Source organism: Anser anser (genome assembly GCF_964211835.1).
Source record: "Anser anser genome assembly, chromosome: 24".
Taxonomy (NCBI): domain Eukaryota; kingdom Metazoa; phylum Chordata; class Aves; order Anseriformes; family Anatidae; genus Anser; species Anser anser.
In genome coordinates this window covers 3,689,215-3,711,154 of record NC_139745.1, presented here as the reverse complement: position 1 = coordinate 3,711,154, position 21,940 = coordinate 3,689,215, and the positions used below count along the sequence as shown (strand labels likewise).

At 56.8% G+C, this 21,940-nt stretch overlaps 1 protein-coding gene and 1 long non-coding RNA gene across 3 annotated transcripts; one reads left to right on the top strand and one right to left on the bottom strand.

The window, feature by feature from the left end:
• The first annotated feature begins 72 nt into the window (after positions 1-72).
• On the top strand, positions 73-14,888 carry FAM76A (family with sequence similarity 76 member A). 2 transcript variants are annotated; one of them, XM_083809942.1, is made up of 10 exons: positions 73-231; positions 1,740-1,804; positions 2,575-2,629; positions 3,202-3,354; positions 3,950-4,107; positions 4,652-4,738; positions 5,390-5,521; positions 9,698-9,833; positions 10,311-10,412; positions 12,904-14,888. In XM_083809942.1, the coding sequence occupies exons 1-10, from the start codon at positions 151-153 to the stop codon at positions 12,988-12,990; spliced, it is 1,056 nt and encodes a 351-aa protein (XP_083666068.1). In that variant the 5' UTR covers positions 73-150; the 3' UTR covers positions 12,991-14,888. The 2 variants fall into 2 exon arrangements, with proteins under 2 accessions (XP_083666068.1, XP_083666069.1); XM_083809943.1 differs by lacking the exon at positions 5,390-5,521.
• Positions 14,698-21,936, bottom strand: LOC310885977. The gene is made up of 2 exons (XR_014575055.1): positions 21,104-21,936; positions 14,698-19,004 (listed from the first exon to the last, which is right to left on the bottom strand). It is a non-coding gene; the product is annotated as an uncharacterized lncRNA (long non-coding RNA).
• Between the last annotated feature and the right edge of the window lie 4 nt (positions 21,937-21,940).

Genomic DNA, 21,940 nt, shown 5'->3' with positions numbered 1-21,940 from the left:
CCGGCCAATGAGAAGCGGCGGCGGCGCGAGCGATGGGGGAGGCGGCCAATGGGAGGGGAGGAACGGGCGGAGGGGGCGGGGCGGAGAGGCGGGGCGTTGGGGACGGGCGGCAGCGGAGGGTTGGGCTGCGCCTGTCAGCGCGGCGGCGGGATGGCGGCGCTGTACGCCTGCACTAAGTGCCACCAGCGCTTCCCCTTCGAGGCGCTCAGCCAGGGCCAGCAGCTCTGCAAGGTGCGGTGCGGCGGGGCGGGGGGCGAGGGGAAGGGGGACTGGGAGGGAGGTCTGTGAGGGAAGTCTGTGAGGGAAAGGGGGGGCTGTGAGGAAAGGGGGGGGGGCTCTGAGGGAAAAGGGGGGGGTTCCTGAGGGAAAGGTGGGGCTGTGAGGGAAAGGGGGGGGGTTTGAAGGAGGTCTCTGAGGGAAAGGGGGGGTTGTGAGGGAATGGGGAGGTCAGGGAAAATGGGGGGGCTCTGAGGGAAAATGGGGGGGCTCTGAGGGAAAATGGGGGGGCTCTGAGGGAAAGGGGGGGCTCTGAGGGAAAATAGAGGGTCATCTGAGGGAAAAGGGGGGCTTTGAAGGAGGTGTCTGAGGGAAAGGGGGGGGCTGCGAGGGAATGGGGGGGTTAGGGAAAGGGGGGGGGTCCTGAGGGAAAAGGGGGGGGCTATGAGGGAAAGGGGGGGCTCTTCTGAGGGAAAATGGAGGGTCCTCTGAGGGAATAATGGGGTCTTGAGGGAATAGGGGGGCTTTTAGGTAAAGGTGAGGGTCCTTGGAGGGAAAGTGGGGGGCTTACTGAGGGAAGGGGGGGGATCTTGAGGGAAAGTTAGGGGGCTTTCTGAGGTAAAGGTGGGGGTCTTCTATGGGAAAGGGGGGATCTCTGAGGGAAGATGGGGGGATCTTGAGAGAAAGTGGGCAGGGGGGCTGGGAGGGAAGGTGAGGAGGCCTCTGGGAGAATGTGGGTGGGGGGACTCTGAGGTAAAGGTAGGGAACCTCTGAAGGAAAGTGTTTGGGGGGCTCTGAGGAAAAGGTGGGGGTCTCCGAGAGAAAGTGAGGGGGGGCTCTGAAGGAAGGTGAGGGGCTGGGTGAGGCAGGGCTGCTGGGGGGGGATTTGGGGCCTGGGGGCACTTGGAGGGACTGAGGGTAGCTGAGGGGGCTGCTGATGGGGACGTCTTGGGGATGCCTGGGGCCTTGGGGTGGGCTTTTGGGGTTCATCAGGGAGCTGTGTGTAAGGGGGGGTTTCCAAGGTATGGGGGGAGGATCTGGGGGCATCTTCACGGAGTTCTTCAGGTATCGAAGGAGGGAGGTGGGTCTGGGGGGGCAGCGGGTGGGGGAGATGAGGATGGGGCAGGGCATGGAGCAGCCTGGGGGTGCTGATGGGGCCAAGCAGGGGGGCGTGGGGAGAGGAGAGCTGGGCCGGAGGCGCTGTGGGCACGGGAAGCTCGCGGAGGGAGGGCAGGGGTGTGAAGAGCTGCGGCAGGACGGGCCCTGCCCCGGAAGGTGAGGCCTTACCGTGACCCTTGTGTGGGCGTCGGGCACGGCTCAGCCCTCGGGGTGAGTCTGGGTTTACTCGGGGATCACCTGTGCCACCGTCTGCTCCTGTCACCCTGCTCCCGGCCCTCGTAGGAGCGGCACGGGGAGGAAACGTTTGGGGTTTGACGAGTGCCTGTGGCGGGGTGGAGGCCAGCAGGTGACTGGGGTTTGGGGAAGGGCGCGCTGCCCCTCACCGACCGCTTCTCTTGTGGCAGGAGTGTCGCATCGCGCACCCCATCGTGAAGTGCACATACTGCAGGACCGAGTTCCAGCAGGAAAGGTAAGCGTGGCCGCGCCGGGGAGGCCGAGGTTCGCCTTACAACGGAACCGTAATGGTTGCACACCTCTGTGACCGAGCCCGATTGTTGCTCTGGAAGGCGTGGGAGACCTTTGGTCGTCTTCGCAGGTCCGTTGGGCGAGTCGGCGTGCCTGCGCAGTGCCCTTAGATCTGTACCTCTCCCTTGGATTTTTGTTTTGGTCAGCGCTCAGCTGCGTCACCCGCTGAAGGCTCTGGGTACACCTGCCCATGAGTTTTCTCTTACCTGATTTCTGGTACCCCAAAATTATTCCTTAATATGCTTCCTGTGCTTCCGCCCTTGTGCGTTTTTACAAGTTACAGAGGAAGGATTGGTGAGCACAAAGTGTGTGGACGTTGTGTGGGGTGTTCTTCCCTGTGTTGTTGGACAAATCACCTCCGTGCTGACCTGCCTTCACCTCGTAACTGAGCGCAGACCTCCTCCAGAAGTGAGGCTGTCGCTGCTGAATCATGCCTGCCGGCAATTAGCCGGCAATCAGACGCCTGTGTTTGTAAGGACAAAAAACTGGTGTCATCTGGGGGTGCCTTAATTAAAAGATACCTCCTAGTAAGACCACTTTTTGCCAAATTATCCTCGACCAGATGGGGATAGGAAGCGCACTTTGGTATCGGAGTCCCCAGTGAAGATGAATGCAGTCTTGTCACTGGAGACGGAGCCTGCGGGGGGATCCTAACCACGGAGGTTTAGTGTTCTTGGGGGAAGTGCTAATAAAATGATCTGTCCTTCTTCCCAGCAAAACCAACACGATATGCAAGAAGTGTGCTCAGAACGTGAAGCTCTACGGCACAGTAAGTGAGCGGGGCCCGTTCGCCCCTGCCTCTTTTTCCTTTCATCTCTCTTGTCTTTATCCTGCTGGATCCCAGAGCAGTTTATGGGCTGGCTCTGTTGTGATAGCGTGACTGATCAATAATACGCAGGTCCCTCAAGCGTGAAGCTTTTACCTTTCTCTTCTCTTAGTATGGAAAAGAGCAGCCTTGCATCGTTTTAGACCAGGAAATGAACTACTGGAGATCCAATAGAAACAAGAACGTGGTCATACAAACTGAGACTGCCCCAGGAAGCGGGGATAAATCCGTTTTCCTGCTTTTCTGAAAGCTGAAGCAGAGATTTAGATTGTTTCCATTTTGGTGATAAATATTTCTGAAGATTTCGTAGCACTTGATAAATGGTCGAGGTGTCATGGCTAAACACGCTTAGCTGGAGACCAGGGGCCCAAATGCAGTTACGTCTCCTGGCTCGGCATTACAGCTAGATTGGTGTGGGGAAATAAATGTTCTGAGGTGCCGGGGAGAAGGGGAAGGAGCGATGCGTTAATGTCGTTAGAAGGCGCTACAATATCGGCTGGTCTGCTTCCTTACAGCCCAAACCCTGCCAGTACTGCAACATAATCGCAGCGTTCATTGGAAACAAGTGCCAGCGCTGCACGAACTCCGAAAAGAAGTACGGACCGCCGCACTCCTGCGAGCAGTGCAAGCAGCAGTGTGCGTTTGACAGGAAGGATGACAGAAAGAAGGTCGGTATCTGTAAAAGGAGCCTGAGGAGGTAACGGGGCTGCTCGCAGCGACTGTCCGCGCTTTCGAGTGTTCCCTAGCTTTTCTGAAGGGGGTGCCTCTTGATTGTGGAACAGTTTCTGGAGTTGGGCTTTGCTGTGGGAGCTGGTTTTGGAGCTTTGTAACCTTTGAGTCCCCCTGTTCCTTTGCCAGGTCTGCTGGGCAGGATCTCTTGAATTTGGCCGGAGGGTAGGTGAGGTGGCAAAGGAGGAGAAGGGGCCTCTGAGTGAAACGCGAGGTGCCTGCTGGGGGAGAGGGATGGGGAACGGTGTCAGTGCCATTTACCTGCCCTGATGAGCGGGTGATGGCTCACAGCCTGTAAGCAAAGCCTGAAAGGGACTGAAGTTAGCATAAGTTAGCTGCTGTTACTGAGTACTGCCTGCGTCGCACCAGCTGTGCCAAATGCACTTCTTACCCTTCCTAGGCTCCCAAGGGATCCTTTTTGAGTCGCTGCTTGTTTGTGTGCGATTTTAAAGCCTGAAGGTGCTTCTTGTCTTCGCTGTGCTTCGTTTGCGGGCAGGGAGCAAGACAAAACTGTCTCTCTTTTGTGCCCTCCAGGTGGATGGAAAGCTGCTCTGCTGGTTATGCACACTGTCCTATAAACGGGTCCTACAGAAGACCAAAGAGCAGTGCAAACACCTCAGCAGCTCTTCCCGAGCCGGCCTGCAAGAGAAGGAGCAGTACAGCAGGCTCAGCAGCGGCAGCCATTACAACAGGTAACCTGCACGCGCCGTTCTCTCGGGCAGGGCTTGCTCCGAGGTGAGCAAGGAGGATTCCTGGCTGCTCCTCACGCCCCGGAGCCCTTCCTGAAGTGACCGGGAGCAGTGCCTTGGCCTCGGGACCGTGGAACGGTGATGAATTCGGGCAGATTTCTGCTGTTTGGGGGAATCTGGCGAAGTGAGGCGTCGCTGTTTTGCAAACACCATTGTTCTGGTGTAGGCTCGTAGTCCGCCGGTGCCGCTTAGCGATTCGACTTGCTGAACTTGTGTACAATTAAAGCGAAATTGCGTTTGTAAAACTTGATTGAAATGCAGATTTTAAGCATGAGCTCCTCACCTACCTACTGATCTGGCTGACGCGTTGTTTTCTGTTTATTTTTAGTCTCCAGCTGCTCTTCAAGGAATGATTTTTTTATTGTTCTTTCTTGTGCTAGGAAGCCTTGTCTTAATAGGCTCAAAGTGGGTGGGAATATTTATCTGCTCCTCTGTCTTTGACTGCAAATCATTCAGGTTCTGACATATGATTTCCTCGTTTTTCTAGCCAGAAAACCTTATCCACCTCTTCTATTCAGAATGAAATCCCAAAGAAGAAAGCCAAGTTTGATGCCATATCTGCCAACGGTGACAGGTGAGCCTGCTACATGGGGAAATTGTGGGTGGGCGGTCTGGCGAAGTTTTAGGTAGGAGCGCTGCGTGCGGATAGCAGGAGGCTTTGTGCTAGAGCAGGGATCTCGGGCTCTGGGACCTAAAGGGGCTGCGTTAGCAGCTTTCCAGAACCCAGCAGGGCAGCGTTACTTGGCCTTTAGACATAGACTGGAAAAAGAAAGGAATGCCTGGTACCTGTACCTGCTAGAACAGGAGCTGCTTGTTGGCTGAGCTCGCCACGAGTAACAAAAACTGCAGCCAGCACAGCTGTATCCTCTCCCTGCAGTCACAGGGAAGGGGTGGCTGCCAGCTGCGCTGCAGAGCTGCGCAGTTTTTGTGCTTTCTGGGCCGTCAGACTGCTCTGCAGGGACATGGCCTCGGAGGAGAGGATCAAGACCCACCTCCCGTTCCCCCTCCTGCCTTCGGGGGGAGGGCCAAGCAATCAAACAGCTTTGCTCGACGCAGCCGGTCCCGTTCTGCTGCCGCAGTTTGTGCTGGGTTACGCCGGCTGCGTGCGCAGCAGAACGGGAGTTGCTAGCAGAAACAGGAGATTGAGATGGATTTTTTTTTTATTATTTTTTGATGGTCTTGTACATGCATATTTTCATTCCTCCCTTTCCTCTCTGATTCTCAGCGTTCCTTCCTCTCCCGAGATGCTTTGCCCCCCTATCCAGAGTGCCCCGTCCACGTTGGCGCAGGGGGCTGCTTCCCACCCGAGTCTCGGTGCCCACCATTGTCCTGTTTCTCGAGGCACTGACATCCTGAAGTGAGATCACCTCTCGTTTTCTCCCCCCTGTTGCCCTCCCTCCCCGGGAACTGTCTCAGACCTGGAAACTGCCCCTCTCGATGGATCTCCTTCCAAACAGCAGTGAGCTGGGAGCGCGGACCAGAGCGTAGGCTTTTTAGTGCCAAAGGGGGTCATTAGAGCAACTGGTAATTAATTGCTGCCTGCCTGCCTTGAAGGTCTCTTCAAGATCACATCAGCTCTCCTGTAGATACGGTTAACATCTGGGCAATGTTTGTTAGTAGATGAAATGCTGCTGTGGGAAAGAGGATTTCAGTAATTTTATAGGGCAGCGATTCCCACAAAGTGGTCTGCAGGACCGCTCGGCACTTGAACGGTATTTCTGTTAAAATCGGAAGAAATTAAGGGCTGACCGTGGCTTGGGAGCTGAGCACGGTGTGTTGAGGAGTCATCTGGCTGCCCTTAATGCCGGGGGAGCCGGAGGAGGGCCTGGAGACAGGTCTCTGCACCAGATCTCTGCCCATCGGCGGTGCTTTCCCTCTGGGACCCCGTTTTGCCCCTGCTCCCTGGGCTGCAGGAGGGTACGAGGTGCTTTTATCTGCTCGTTGAAGCCTGGGCTGAGACCCAACAACTCCTTGCAGCACCGCTGCTGGTGTGGACGTACCCAAGAAGCAAAAAGTCTAGTTGCTAGCCATTCGCCTGCAAAGCAGGAGCAGTCGTTAGAGGAGTCAGATGCCTTTATTTCTGTTTGCTCTCACGTCAGGCGTTGTCAGTCCGGCTCCTGCCAAGGCTGTGGTCTCTGCCACGGGCTCTTGACGAGTCCCAGTAACGAACCGTGTGCAATTTTAGCAGCTCCTGAAGGGCTCCAGCAACGCGCCGTGGAAAAGACGAGCTGCAGCTGCCTTAAATAGACACAGGGCTGCGTTTCCTGAGCGGAATGATAATGGTGCTTCGTTAAGTGTGATTGTGGAGCTGCTGAGGAGGAACTCCCCCCCCCCCCCCCAAAAAAAAAGCCTCCCCTCTTGCACCCTTTTCTGTAAAGCACCCCGGAGTCAGCCTGGGTCGGGGCCTGCGGCGGGGCACGAGGGTTTTTGTCAGCAGGGTGGTGCCCGAGGGGCTCCTCCTCGCTGGGTGAGCTCCGAGAGGAGGTAACGGCGGTGACCCTACTGCACAGGGAGCAGCTCTCCCCGGCAGCAGCTCCCCGCACACCTTGCAGCACCCCTTGCCAGCACCCTGGGCTCTCCGGTGTGTCCCAGCACCCCGGCTGGGCCTGGGCCTCCTCACCCCCTTCTGCCAGGGCTTCCTTGGGTAAAAAGATTCTCGTCTGCATGGAAACGTCCTGGCTTCTGCTGAAAGCGCTAGGATTTGGGCTGACCTGCTCCTGCTTTTGCTGGTGTCAGGGGAAGTGGGAGCTCAGTGCCAGTTCCTGTGGGTTTGGATGGATTTTTGGGAACAGGGAGCGTTTTTATTGCACGCTTGGTCAGCCTGCTTTGTGCCTGTTTACAGCAGCCTGGCTTAAGCAGCAAAATCTTTAAGCACGGCTTTTATTTTGCCTTATTTCAGTCCTTTAAGAGGTGTGGAGTTTAAGGCAGTCGTTTTGGTTTCTGTTCGGCTCGCTGGAGGGGCAGGTGTCTCTGGAAGAGCTCCGTTTTTAGCTGTCTCCACTGCAAGCGGTGGTAGCTCATCAGGTCATCGGCGGGATGAATTTGAGGCTGCTCGGACTCACAGAGCCCACACCTCTGTGGCACAGCCCCTGGGGATGGAGCTCACTTGTAGGGAGGATGCGTTGGGTGGTGGTGGTTTGGTTTGTTTGCTGGTTTTTATTCTTAGTCTGCAAAAGGAACGAAGTGTATCTGTCACTTTTCCTTCTAATTTTGGAGCCTCAGGCTTCCTTAATACGAAGTTAAAGACAGAGAGACCTTTCATTATTGATTTGTCACCCTTTAAAAAAAAAAGGGGGGGAAGAGAAAGCCGCATTAATTTGCCCGCTGACGCTTTTGAGGGTGGATTTTGCAGCAGCCGGACAGCAAAAAAAACCTGCCTGTGCTCCACGTCCTCAGCAGGAGGATCCGTGGAGGCCCCCGAAGCTCGGGTTCCGGCCCCGTGCTGCTCCGCGGAGGGCTGGTGGCCCTCCTGTCCCTTCTCCCCGCTGGGTGGCAGGGCCGCGCTCGCCTCCTGGCTCCGCTGGTGCTCGCAACGGGAGCTGCCAGGGAGCCGACGGTTCCTGCCCGAGCTGCTCGGGGAAACGGAGCATCTCCCCGCTCTGCTCCTCACCCCAGGGCGCAGCAGGAGGGAAGCCTGCCTGGGCAAGGCAGCGGTGCAAGCCAGAGTTTGTTTTAACCCGTAGAATTCAGTGAGGAAGACTTTATTATATTTTTTTTGCCTGTGTGGAGGCTGCTTTTTCTTTTTCTCCTCCTTCCTTTCTCTCCTCCCCAGCATATTTGCACTGAGTGGGAAATTAAAGCTACTGCTAGCAACGGAGAGGTGCCGGAGCACCCACCAGCACGTTGCAGAGCCTCCGCTTTGGGGAAATTGTACTCGGGAACAGCTTTAAAATGGAGGCGCTCTCCTCTAGCACGCCTGTTTGAACCTCTTCTGTGCCTGAGGGCTGCCCAGCGTGACGAGGCAGTGCTAAACCCCGGGGACCCGCCGTGACTTGGGGTGGGCTTTTCTGTCGGCGTGCCGCAAACAGGCGCAGTGCTTCCGCTGTGCTCTGACTTTTCCTTTGCCAAGCTTGCTGTCCCGTGGCTTTCAGGTCTGGGAAGCTGCCCCTTCTGCAGCTCCCCTCTGTAGATCCCCATCTGCCACCACGTCCTTGCCCTCCAGCCCGCTCGCCGCAGGCTGCGCTTTTAATTAGCAGACGGATTCTTTCCAGGCTCTGGAGGAGCCCCCTGCGTGAGGTGAGCAGCCGGGACTCTCCATTTGGGGGTTACAGGGGCTCGCGCTTGGGAGAGGCAGCGGTGGGGGAGCTTTGTTTGGCTCCGCACCCTGCCTGCCCCGCCCGCTGCAGCTCCCAGCTCTAAGCTGAGCGTAAGCTTCAGGATGTGTGCTGGCCCACCCGGGAGGCTTTCAGAAAACGTCCGAATTCAGGTAACCCTGGCTGTTTATCTTTATGACAGCAGCGCTGGCTGATAACTTCAAGCCTGGCCGTTATCTTCTAGGTGAAGCTTTGTTGCCTTTTTTTTTTATTTTATTACAGTTAAATTTTTATACAGCCATTTCAGGTGTGTGTGGCTGGGAGTGTGCTGCCCTTTTAGCACCCAGAGATAAAAATCAAGCTTAGCATTACAGCGGTGAGGAACAGAAGGCAGGCAGAGATCAGGTGAGCTCCCTGGGCCTGTGGCTGCAGCTTATCATATCTTGTGATCTGCTGGAGCGCGGCACTGGGGGTGGCTGCCTAGATCCTGGGTGTCTCGGAGGAAGATGCGTGGATTACCTTTGCAGGAGGGTGACCAATGTCCGGATACGTTTTCAGCTGGTTGCTTAAGTTCAGAATAGCTGGCTGATGAGCAGTGCCCTCGGCTGTTTGTCTGTCTTCCTGAAGAGCCCTTCCTGCTCTGAAGCTCTAACGAAGCTTCTCCCTATGTTGCTGTGTCATGGTGGAACCAAAATACTAAAGTCCAGCGTGTCTTTTTCCCCTTTTCCCTGCTGAGGACAGGGCTGACTTTAATCGAGGTGTCTCCTTTGGCTTTGTTTGTTTAACTCAGGGGTTATTTGTGTCTCTTTCATGTTCCCTCCTTGCCAGAATGTTTGTTTACATTGAGTGCGGAGCTTTGCTGTACATCCAAGGACTGCCTGTGAGCGAAGAGAGTTCCTAAGTGGTTGCGTAAAGTTTCACGAGCTCTCTGATTGCTGGCCTCAGCTCTTTGGTTCGAAAACGGGTCATTACTGCTTGGTGGCTGGAGATGCTGGCTGGTGTTCACCCCCAGCAGTCCTGTGTCCCTGCTGATCGTGCGATAACACAACTCGGGTTAATCACACGGAGCCCCTGTTGCCCAGCATCTCAGGTGCTTCCCAAATTCTCTGTGGGATCCAGGGCAGGGATCCAGGTAGCGCCTCCAGACCCTGTGTGCCTGGAGGGCGCAACATGTCGTAAACGATTCCCGTTCTCCCCCGAGTGCCGCCTGTGTGGGATTTCCCCTGCCTCGGTGAGGAGAAGGGGTCGTGATGAGAGTCCTGCCCTGTTCTTTGCTGCAGCTTCTCTCCGGACCTCGCCCTGGACTCTCCCGGCACCGACCACTTCGTTATCATCGCCCAGCTGAAGGAGGAGGTGGCTACCTTAAAGAAGATGCTGCACCAGAAGGATCAGATGATTCTGGAGAAGGAGAAGAAGGTAGAGCCCTTGGCTTGCTCCCCTCCCCACGGCACGCTCACAGCTGCCGTGTTCACACAGATCACACTCCAGCAGAGTCTAGCTTTTTTCGCTGTAAGCAGCAAGAGGCTTTCTGGCTGTCTCCAGGCTGTCTCCTTTCCGAAGTTAGAGGCTTTCAGGACCCACCTGGGGGGCTCTCGTTTCATAAAGGGTCATTTCCTGGCCAGCTTCAGACACCTCCGCGTGGGGGCAAGGCAGAGAGGAAATCCCGCTGCCCTGTGCAGAATGAGAGCAGCACCCTGGGCGCTTCTGCTTCTCCGTGCAGCTCTGTGGGCCGGTTCGGGTCCTGTTGCTCTCCCCTGGCTACCCCAGCACGTTTCCCAACTCGGGCAGTCTCACACAGCTTCTGCAGAGGTGTTCTCTGTGGCAGGGTGCATCCGGGGTGAAGGCGGTCATCCCTTCCTCCAGCTCATGTGCTCTCTCCTGCTTTATCTGCAGATCACAGAGCTGAAAGCCGACCTGCAGTACCAGGAGTCGCAGATGAGGGCAAAGATGAACCAGATGGAGAAGACGCACAAGGAGGTCATGGAGCAGTTACAGGTGACAGCATTTTTGTTTTAATTTGCTGAGCTGCGCTGTACCTGGGAGTGACTGAGGACACTCCCCATGAGAACAACCGTGAGCCTTTGCACGGGCAGCTCTGCTAACGCTTCTCAGCCCCGTCCTCCGGCCTCTCTGCTCTGCCCCAGCCCCGTACCACGCCGCAGCGCGCTGTAACCCCTATTTACATCCTTCTCGCTGCTCTCTACTCGGGCTCAGGCCCTCCGCGTTGTAAAGTGCTGGGCTGTGTCCCTTGTGGACCAGCTGGGAACCATCAGACTCGTTTTACCGATTGCCGACGTTGGGTTTGAACCTGTTCCTCCGGCCTGCAGAACCTGTCAGCTCCCCGTACCGCGTAGCCCCTAACGTGATTTATGTGGCCGGTAAGCGAAGGGAACAAAGATCGAGACACAATCGGCAGTTCCCTTAGCGCTCTATCGCCGTAGTCCAAATAAAGAAGTCCCTGAGCTCGAGGGAACAGGGAGAGCAGGATTTTTGTCACGGCCATGGAAACGCCAGGCGGACTATCAGCCTGAATACGTTGTGAGCCGCTGAAGAGATCGGGTCAAAGGGGAGCTGGTTACGGGGAAGAAGTCAGCCTTAGAAATGAACTTTGCACCCTTTAATTACCCTGGGGTTTATAATGATCTAAAGCCCTAGCAATGAGAAATGGGAGGGGATAAGACAAAAGGCTTATATTCCTGCTGAGAAAACAGCCCCTCCTCCATCTGCACACACCCAAGTTAATTATTAGAGAGGGAGACAGGTTTTGGAGGCTGCAGTTGCTGTCGGAAAGCTGGTGCCCACGAGCTCCTCCGCACAAAGCGCCTTCTTAAGCGACGTAAGCCTGCCTGGAGGCTGCAGGGTGTGCGGGGGGCTGGGTGCGCTCCCCGCCCCGCGTGAGCAGGGCAGCGCTCTTGGTTTGTGGTTGAGGGAGCGACGACAGCCAAAGCCTTCTGCCTGTTCTGCTTTTGTGATCCTGTTTCAGCCTAGAGCTGTTTCTGTCTCGTGGCTTTGGGCCTGCAAAGAACGACTTGATGTTCTTACTCCGTTTCCGAGCAGACAGCTTTCCCTTAGCACAAACCTCCACCTTTTGGTTGCCTCGGCAGCCCCGGCCATGAAGCCAAGGGCTGGCGGGGAGGTGCCCTCCCTCCGTGCGGTGGTTTCCCGAGGCAGGGCGCGCTGCTCGCTCAGCGTGTGTCCCCGTGGAGCCTTTTGCTGTAGTTAAAAGGGGACGTCTTGTCTCGGAAGCTGCCGGACGCCTCCCAACAGCCTTAAACTTGCTCAGTTCTGAGGGGAAGGAGGAAGCGTCAGACCCACGAGCAGGTTTGCCCACAGCCACCCTGGGTGGGGAGGGCTTCGCGTGTCTGCCGCCCGCTGCGCTGCTCTGTACTTAGCTCGGGGTGGGACCGCCCCGAACTCCTCCTCTCCGCTGTCCGAATGTTTTCCCGCAGCCGGTGCTGACTGAGGCTCTGGAAACTTTCTTCCCTGCTTCCAAAATAAAAGTTGAAATCCTCCTGGTGTATTGTAGGTGCCTTGAAGTGTTCACATGGTTTTTGATGTGTTCTTGGGTTATTTTGTCTTGTCTTTGCACCGGGGGGGAAGCAGGGGTACTGTGTTCTTCCAGCCTGCAGGAGGTAGAAGAAGCTGCTTTGCCCCACGCAGCACCAGAGCGGAGGGTTTAATTCCTCTAACAACCTTTGTGTGTTCAGTCACTCGCTGCAAACCAGCGCGGAAGGGCTGTGGCTGGTTTTGTGCGGGTTCTGCTCCTTATCCTACCGGTATGGCATAAATTACTGTGTGGGCCAGAGGTGAGCGAGCTCAGGAGTTTGTGAAAAGGGACCAAAGAGCCTTGTTCGTAAGTTGCTGTGATCTTTAATTCGGTCCGAACCAGGGAGCCGAGCTGTTTTCTCTTGGTGCTCTGGCGGGTTCAGGAGGCTCCTTGCAGGGATGCAGGCGGCGCGGTGCTGAGCCCTGGTAAAACGTTGGCAGCGTCTCAGGAAACCGAGGGTGAAACAAAGCCGGAGAACAGCGTGAGCTGTTCCACCCTGCGCACCAGTGAGGAGAAGGGTGGGAGAAGTTTGCCTTCGACTCGCTAAAACAAGAGTCAGGACGGGGCCTTGAGTCCCCAGGGTTTCTCTCCACCGCTTCTCGCGCTGTCAGACCACAGTGGCTGGCGGAAGGGAAGCGGAGGATTGAAAGCAGGTCCCAGAGACCTTGGCGAGTGTCCTTGGTTGGTTAATGCAAGTCGGGAACGTCAGATTTCACTACAGCCCCTGTAAACCTCCCACCTGCTTGTGTTAGAGCAGGGGGATGCGAGGGGGAGGGATGGTAGGGGTGAGGTGCTGGACGCGACTCGCGCTGTGATGCTGCGCAGCAACACCTCCCTCCCTTCTCATCGGATGCGGCGGTTTCTGTCCAGGCAATTCTAGGATCCCAGGAGCTAACGATGATCCCTGCCATTAAATACCCGTTTTCACTGTGTTTCCAGGCCAAGAACAGAGAACTCCTGAAGCAAGCAGCTGCCCTATCGAAGGGCAAAAAGCCTGAGAAGTCGGGAGCAATAACCTCCCCTTAAAAACCAAACCCCCGATCTGGGAGCTTTCCCCAGCATTAGCCAAGGAGTCCAGGAGGCCTGCCTGATCGCTGGAAGCCAAAACCTCAGTGTTGTCACTCTCCCACTGCCGTGGCCTCGATGGAAACGCCTGGTGTGTGTTGCCTTTCGACAGCATGCTTGAGTGTGCCTGGTTTCGATCTCTGTTGAACACCGTTCCGCATCACGGCGATCCGCGGGGAGAGGTCCCAGCCACCCCACACCCCCCCCGAAGCACTGCTGACTGGAAGAAGTGTTTTCCCGACCAGTTACTACCACTGCCACCTCTTTCGATGAGCAACCAGGAACCTGCTGCATTAGAGACTTCTCGCTGGTTTCAGACCTGCTGCTGTGAGGCAATAGCCGCGGCCAGTCGTTCCGCAGATGAGACGGGAGCTGCGTGCGGTGGGAGCTTGATTTGTCTCCGACTGTTCCCTCCTCAAAAGGAAGCCGATAAATCACCAGCCCGACGGACGTTACTGGAAGGTTGTGCCACTGCTGAGAACGGTTCATCCATCCTTTTGAAGACGCTTCCAAAGTGGGGGCTCTGTATTTATCTTGGAGGGGTTTCATTTTGTTTTTCCTTTTTTTTATTTCTTCTTTTCCCAGTGTCAGCCTGGCAAAGCCAACTGCTAGGTTTGGTGTTTTCCTGTTTTCTTATGATAGCTTTTGGGTTGGGCGCCAGAGCTCGATGATACAGACACAGACCCACCTCATCCCACCCCTGGTTACTTGGTGGCCTTTGGGGCTTGGCGGGATCGAGCATCTCTTTCTCCATTTCTTTACGCGAGGAGAGCTCGAGGCTTGGCTGCTTCCTGTGCTCCCCTCAGCCCCTGGATCGAGCTCGCCCTCTTCTCCCCCTCTCCCTGCCAGATGCAGAAGCAGGGGCCAGGCTGACTCCGGGAAAGCGCTTACTCAGGCAGCAACCCGAGCCAGGAAGTGTTTCTTGGGGCTCTCCGGGGGACGTTTCTCGCTGCTGATTAAAAGCCAGCAGAATAAAAGGGCTACGAAAGTTCCCTGCACCAGGGACGCGCTTCTCAGAAACAGCTGGAGAGCCGCAGCGGAGCCCCTAGAGCCAGCCAGGCCGCCCGGGGTGGGCGCTCCCCGGGCTCCCCACGTCTCTTGGGGGGGGGACAAAAAGCACTTGGCACCGGGGGAAAGCAGCCCCGAGCCGCACGAGCGCTCCTGGGCATCGATTCAGGGCGTGCGGAAACATCTCAGGGTTCGGAGACCCGCGGGGCGGAGGAGGAGGGGACGACACCTTAGCCTGGAGGGGTGCCGACGGTAGGTGGTGGCAAGGAGAAAAGCTGCCCTTCCGAGGCAGGCCTGGCTGCTCTGTCAGGGGTTTTTATTAAGCTTTTAACTAGACATTGTGAGGTTTTTTTTCTCCTTTTTTTGTTGCTAAAGATGACTTTTACTCAAAGGCACTTTTTTGATGTTGGCTTCCGGCATGGAAGGAGCATGCTGCAGCATCAGACACTCTGCCACATCTTTTTGTTCTTTTTTTTTTTTTTAAAGATACTTCTGATATGAGGAAAAAAAAAAAAAGTGTTACACTTTGCCAGAGTGTGACAGCAGGAAAATACTCACCTAATTTTATACTTCACATGTTTTTAGAAACTGAGGTGCATTGGTGGGATTTTTTTTAAATGGGGGCTTTGCTTTTTTTGCTTCCCTCAAGCTACAGAAACAAACGGAGGGAGAAAAGCCCTGTATATACTGTTAAGGTTTTTTTTTTTTAATTGTGACAAAGTTGAGTAGCTGATAATTTGTAGTAATAACATTGTTCCTTTGTATGTTTGTAATAAGGGAGATTTTAAAAGGGTTGCTTTGATTTGTACAAAAACTCTGACAAATGTTAAAGTGTTTAAAAAAAAACAAAACTCGTCTGTGTGTGCCTGATACTTTTTATTTGCCTGAAAGAGGAAAAAAAAAAACCACCGCCGGTCCCTGCCTGGCCCTGACTCGTCCCCTGCTCCAAGGACTGCGGTGCAGCCCCGGCTCTGGTGCGGGCGCTCGCCATTGTTTGCCTCGCTCCGACTTTTGTTTCTATCTTTAAATCCTCCCAGCCCGGCGTGTTGCTAGGATCCGCGCTCCTTGGTTACATCCCGCTTCCCAGGACCGCTCTGCCTCTCTCGGAGCAGATCTCTCCGTTTTCTTCCCCAGCCACGAAGGCAGAGCGCAGAAACCATGCGGCCCTGACAGGGAACAAAGAGATGAGAGGATCAGGGGGTTCTTCCCTTTAACCTACAGATGCAAACGACACCAGTAAGCACCAGTTCTGTCTGCCCCTTACCTCAGCGCTGAGTGGGGCTGTTTGGAAGGGAAATCGGATTGGTTTTCATTAAAAAAAGCTTCCAGTTCTCCAGCAGAAACGGGTAACCGAAGCTGATTCCCATGTGGAAGCACCCCTGGCCCTCGAGGGAGCCGCAGTTCAGGCTGTCGGGTGTCCCTCGCCTCCCGGCAGTGCCGCTCCCTGGGGGGACGAGCAGCCCTGTGCTGCGCCCCGCTCCCCTCCTGCGGGGCCGGGGAGCCGTCCTGGCTGTGTCTGTTCCCAGGGCGCTGCCTGCAGTGGGAAAATGCAAGCGCTGGCTCTGCTGGAGCACTGCAAAGGCTTTTCCCACTCAAAATCCTCTTTCCGCATTGGATTTTTCAAAGCCCGGAGTTGCACGCAGAAAATGACCGCTTGTCTGGGATTCGTTACTGGTGGCAAATGCCCTAATTCTTAGTTAAACACGGGGAAGACAAACAGTTTCTGCGGAAGGTTTTGCATGGGCGTTACGTCCTTTCAATGGCTGTTACTCTTCCAAGCTCTTTGGCTTCCGCTGCCTGAGAGGGGAGAGGCTGCGTGCAGCCAGGTGCTGGTGGAAGGAGGGCGAGGATGGGTTTCGGCTTGCTCTTTTCAGCTTGCTCTTGCTCCTTCTGGCTTGACACCCTCAGGAATCGTTGCGGCACCCGTGGGTCCTGTCCCACCGCCCCCATCACGTGCTCGTCCCAGCACCCTCCCGGCACGTAATCCAGTTTGTGTTAGTTTCAGGGCCAGAGAGAAGACCGGACAGAAGTGTTCTTTCCCTCTCTTTGGGGAAGGCTCCAGCTGTTTTCTCTGCGTGTGGTTTCCCACCTGAACTGGGGATTTCTCCCCCAATTTGCTGGGCTCCAGCACGCTGGATGAGCCCGGAGCCGCATCAAGGCAGAAAGGGCAGCAGCCACAGGGGATGCTTGGGGAGGAGGAGCAAAACCAGAGCGCGGCTCCTTCGGTGCGTGGTCTGCACCCTGCGCCCCGCGGCTGGGAGCCTTCCTGGGCTGGGCTCTGCATCCCCAGCCTTCAGCAGCTCCTGCTTCCTCCTCCTCCTCCTCAGCTTTGCTTTCCACCAAAGGTGCCGAAGCCGCAAGCTGCCACGGCTGCCGAGCCGAAGGCCGTTCCCGTGCGAGGAGGCGAGCTCACAGCCCTCGCCGGGGCAGCGCCACAGAAGTGTGCCAGTAGGACGGAGCGTTCGCACGGCGCCTTATCTCTGCTGAGGGCAGCGCAAACCTCGCCGCTGTATCCTTGAGCGTGCCCAATTATCCCCGTTTACAGCAGGTAGGGAGGCAGATAAGGGCTGATTTGCCCAAGGCTCGGCTCCGAGTCCGCGGGGAGAGCTGGGGCCGCTCTAAGAGCCCCCACCCCTTGCTCTGCATCTCCAAGGGGCCACCTCGAGTCCGCCCTGGTGGAGCTGCAGGGAGGATTTTGAGTGGGTTGCGGGCAATTTTTGCAATTCCCAGCCAGGCCTTGGGTGAGAAATGACTGGTTCCTGCCTTTATCTGCTAGCACACACTTCCTTCTCTCTGCGGTTTATCCACTGCTTCTAAAGCAGTTTGAATGTTTGCAGAAGGATATCTCACTCTATACATATATTTATTATTTGGGGTTGTGATTACTCCATTTCTATTTCAAAGCTTTAGGAAAATACGATTTTGACGGCAGTTGAATGCGCTTGAAAACGGCGTTACGTTACTGATCTCAGCCACCTGAAATCGGGGTCAAAAATGAGACTTCCAGGTCAGTGCTGCTCCCCGCTCCACCAGCTCCAGGTGAGCTCGTGTTTGGCTGCCCCTCGCCTGCCTCCAGCAGGAACCTCTCCCCGTCCCGAGGATCCCGAAGCTCAAAGGCTGCAGTTTCAGGAGTGCTGACCTGGGCAGCTGAAGGTGGCTGGGTCTTCAGGGCACAGTGAAAACCTCTTGCAAAGCATTTCTTGAGATCTACTAACCGAGAGGATTAGTTGCGTGTGTGTTTTTTTTAAAGTAATTACTTGAATAAATGTCTGCTCTCCAAACTTACAGGCCCCTTGGCAAGGAGCTGGGGCTTTAATATGTGAATGAATAAACTCTTTTGCAGCCTGACAGCGTGTACCTGCAGCAGCAGTAAACCCACAGCAGAAATAAACCGACGTAACCAGCCGGTAATTACCCAGAAACGCGCTCCCTTCCCCTCCTCACCTAATTGCTGGGGCTTTCTGGGGGTGCTGGCTCACGTGGCGTGCCCTAGGGGCAGCAGGTTTGGGCTGTAGTGTCTTAAAAAATAAACCAGCTAAGGCTCTTAAAATCCTTCAAAGCGTCAGGAACCTGTTTTGTAGCTGGTCCGGGAGAGGTGAGCACCAGCCTTGTTTGGGAGGGGAGGGGAGGAAGGCAGCACGCCCCGCTACTCGGAGCAGCAACACGAGCGGGCTGAAGAGGCCGGAGCGGGGAGCGGGGGCTGCTGCGGGGGTGGTTCGGGGGCTTCGGGGTGGGGAAGGTCCGGCACGGCCTTGGGATGGTGCCGTGAGAGGTGTCTGCACAGGAGGCTCGGCTGCCCTTTGCCTCCTGCCCAAGGAAATCTCTGCAGGGCCAGGAGTCCAAAGGCGTTTTGGCTGCAGCCCCAGCCCTCGCCAGTGCCAGAGCGATCTGCAGGATTTGGTACCCGCTGCTGCGGCACGTCGGGGCTCTCCTCCTCCCCCCTGCTGCTGGAGAAGGCTCCAGAGCCACGAGGAGCCCTTCGCCAGTACAAACCAGTGCAAGCCACTGTTCCTGTTGTGCTCGTGCTGCTGGAGCTACGTCCACCTGCGTGCCGTGCAGGTCCCGAGCGCCTGCAGCTCCTGCTGGTGCGGGTGGTGCTGCAGAGCTGGGGACCACGCTCTGGCTTAGCTCCCTCCGTGCTCCAAGCAACCCAATCGCTGCCAGGCTCCGTTTCCTCTGGCAGGGAAATTCCCTGCACCCCATAAAGAGGCCGGGCACCCTTACTGCATCCCATCAAGGCCAGATGCTTGGGGTACCAGTCTCTGGACAGGAGCGAAGCGCAGAGGGAACGGAAACGGGTTCACCAGGTGCCCCAGCAGCCCCCTGCACGGTCCCGCGGTGCCTGCCTTCGTCCTTGGGGTTTGGCCCGGCTGGACACCAGGCCAACGGGGTCCCGGGGGGACCCGGGGCAGCGGCTCACCCCAAACGAGCTCGCTGTTTGCTCTAAGGTGACTTATCTTGAGCAATCCGGCTGCCTTCCTGTTTAGCTTTCTTACCGCGCGCCGTGGAGCTAAATCAACAGACTTGTACAGTCAGCATCTCGTTAACTAGGGCGCCCTCGCTCCCTGAATAATTAGTGAGCCGTTGCATGTTTCCCATGATCAGGGCTTCTGGAAACAGGGTGTTTGGGTTCTGCTCTGGGTTTCCCCTCGAGGAAATGCTGCCTCTCCTTTGCCACCCTTTTTCCAATGAATATCGTAACGAGCCTCTGTGCAGCCAGGTACACATGTGCGAATTAGCACAGGAAAAACCCTTGTTGCATTTTATTTCCTAGCATTAATATGCTCAAACTGGGGCAAAACATAACACCTCAAGTGCTCTTGGATGAGGCTCGCAGGATGAAAGGACTCGAGGTGCTGCAGCCTGCCCAGGATCACCTGGGTTCGCTTCTGGCTCCACTGCTTCCTCCCGGGGATGCTCGGCTCCAGAAGCAGCCCTGGGGCTGGGCTCCCCTCCTGGGTGACCTGCTGGAGCTGGGATAACCTGGGTGAAGTCAGCCTGAGCATGGTGGTGGGGTTTTGGCACAGCCCCGAGCTCCTGCAGCGTGCTGGAGTGTGAAAGGCAGCAAGCAGAGAGACGCTGCCGAGGGTTTCCCGACTTTTCTAACCTGGGAAATTTCATCCTGGCTAAGGAGAGTGGGATGCTTAACCAAATGCACAGGCTCCGGGGGTATTTTTGGATGTTTTGTATATTTTTTTTTTCGTTTTTCCTACAGGATAAGCACACAGGGGTGTGGATAGAAGGGATTTGCAATGGGAAGGGGCTGGAGAAATCTTTGGAGCCAGCTCACACCAGCACCAGGCACAGCGGGTACCGGGCACTGCGGGTACCGGCCCCTCGCGGCTCAGAGGTGGCGGCAGGTCACCTCCTTCTGCCAGGCTGCTCTCGAGGCGGGGGAAAAGCTGCTGACAGCCCGAGCCGGCTGCTACGTGGGAAGGAGCACTGCAAACATGCCAGGAAAAGTGCTGAGGCTGCAGGTAACGCGCCTCTAATCGGCCGGGGTCGGCTGACCTGGGGCTGCGGAGCAGATGGGGGAATCGCGTGCCGCTCCTTATTGCCGAGCGAGTGCACAGCCGGCCGCACGCAGCCCCTCCTGCCCTCCCCTGCACACAGGGCACGGCGCTGGCCAAGCCCAGGGTGAACATCCTCCTGGCACAGCCCTCGGTGCCTTCTGGGGGGGTGTTTTTATATTAAACGCCTGGCAGCATCGCTAGCCCCGGGGTTGCAGCCCTGGGGTGCCCGGGCGCATCTCAGCCTCTGGTCCCTCATGTCCCGAGCTTGCTGGGGGGCACAGAGGGGTTCCAGATGCAGCCCCCCGCCGTGCTGCAGGGCAAGGGGTGGATTTCAGCTCTGGGCTGATGTGCTCGGAGCAAACCAGAGCTCGTGGCCTCAGGTGGCCCCCGCTGGGCACCCGGCAGCGTCTTGGCACTTTCCTCTCCAGCCGCAGGAGCGGGTGGTGGAGCTGGACTGGGTGCTGGGGCTCACCTGGGGATCGTTTCCTTCTGCCCCCCTCGGCCCCCGAAATGGGGCAAACCTGTGGGGGCTGCGCTGTGCATGTGTCCACCCGAAATGACACCGCCCTGGCTCGAAGACGCCCGTGGCCACCGGGGCTGCGCTCTTGGCTCCTGCGCTCCCACCTCGGGGCCGCACACGCACCCCTTCCCCGGCTGCCATCCTGCGGATTTGGGGCTGGTAACGGGGTGGGGGCTCTGCCATGGGGGTGACCCAGGCCAGGCTCCCAGCTGACACTCACGGGGCAGTTTTGGGGGAGAAGAGGGGCTTTGGGCTATTAGTGCCCTGCTTTCCCCCAGACACCCACGGCACCAGGTGCTCATTACCAGGGTGGGGAGCGGGAGCACCCCAGGTTACATCCGGCCCCTCTGAGCCCCTGAGTGCTCGGCTCCGTGCTAATTACTGCCACGTCCCGATGCCCAGCTGCTCGGCAAGCTGTTGCTGCCGCTCCCAGCAGAGAGCTGAGCCGGGGCAGAATTCGGCCCCTGACCTCCAGCCCTGCCGCTGGGGTGGACGAACCCCAGGTGGACCTCCCTGAGAGCAGCGGGGGTAAATCGGGAACCGGTGGCTCCCCTGGGTGGATGATGAGGATTTGGGGAGCCGGGGGTTGCCCCTCCGTGGCCCTGCAGCATCCCCAGCACCCTGTGCCCCAAAAAGTGCTGCGTTTCCCCCCCGGCTGGTGGGGCAGGCTCCCCTCTGTAGCCATTTAGAGCTGGGTGAGGGGGGCTGAAATGGCAACACCGGGCCCTGGGGGGGGATTGTGGGGCCGGGTTCCACTCAGAGCAGGCACAGCCTGGGTGTTGGCTCAGGGCTCAGATCAGGCACAATTAAAAACCCAAACCCTCTCCCAAATCCCAAATCACACCAGTGCGAACCCAGAGCCAGCAGCTTTGCCCAGGAGGGTGGGCAAGAAGGAGACGACTTCCTCACCCCGAACACCGCCCAGACCCCGCAGCCCTGCTGCAGAGCCGCGCTTGCAAAACACCCCTAAAAAACAGCCGGGGTGTCTGCGGGGCCCCGTGCCCGGGGAAGGGAGCAGCCGAGAGCTTCAAACCTCGTCCTTCTTGGGGCTGGCACGGCAGCGAGCGTGCCGTGGTGAGCGGGCTGTGGCTGCGCCAGCGGCACCGTGCCGGCGAGGCTGCGGACACGGCGGCTTCACTGGCAGCGGCACAGAACTGAGCCGGAGGAGGCTGTTGCCAGGCAAACCCCGAGTTGTTTGTGCAGGGACTGCTGTTTGCTGGACTTTGCCATGTGCGGGCTGTCAAGCAGCACCAGATTGTTATCAGCGCCGCTGTCTGGGGCTGCTGGTGCTCGGGTTGTGTTTGGCTTTTTTTTTTTTTTTTTTTTTGGCCTTCTTTTCCCTTCTTTTCTTGCAAAGGCTTGGTGCTGGGGTGGATGGGAGCCGGCGCTCTGGTGGGACAGGAGGCCATGCCTCGCAGGGAAAGGGAGGAAAAAGCTGCTCCCGCAGCTCCTGTTGCGTCTCTGCACCCCGTTAAATCCACCTGCCCTGTGCAGGGGCAGGGGGACGGGAGGGGGGAACCCAGGGACTGCTGGTGGTGGCACCGAGCCACGGTGGGAGGGGGGCAGCAGCTTCGGACAAACACCACTGCCCGTAAACAGTTTCTTTTTATTTTATTTTATTTTATTTTATTTTATTTTATTTTACTCTACTTTGTTTTATTTTACTCTACTTTGTTTTATTTTATATTTTCTTTTCTTTATTTTATTCTGTTTATTTATTTTATTTTACTTTATTTTACATTTCCTCCCTGGCCCCAGCACACGCCGGCTCCCAGCGCCACCCCCTTTGAGCCCCGAACCCCTTTCCCGAGCCCCTCTCCGCTCACCCCCCCCGTTAACAAAAACTACACCCCCCAGCATCCCCCGCGCG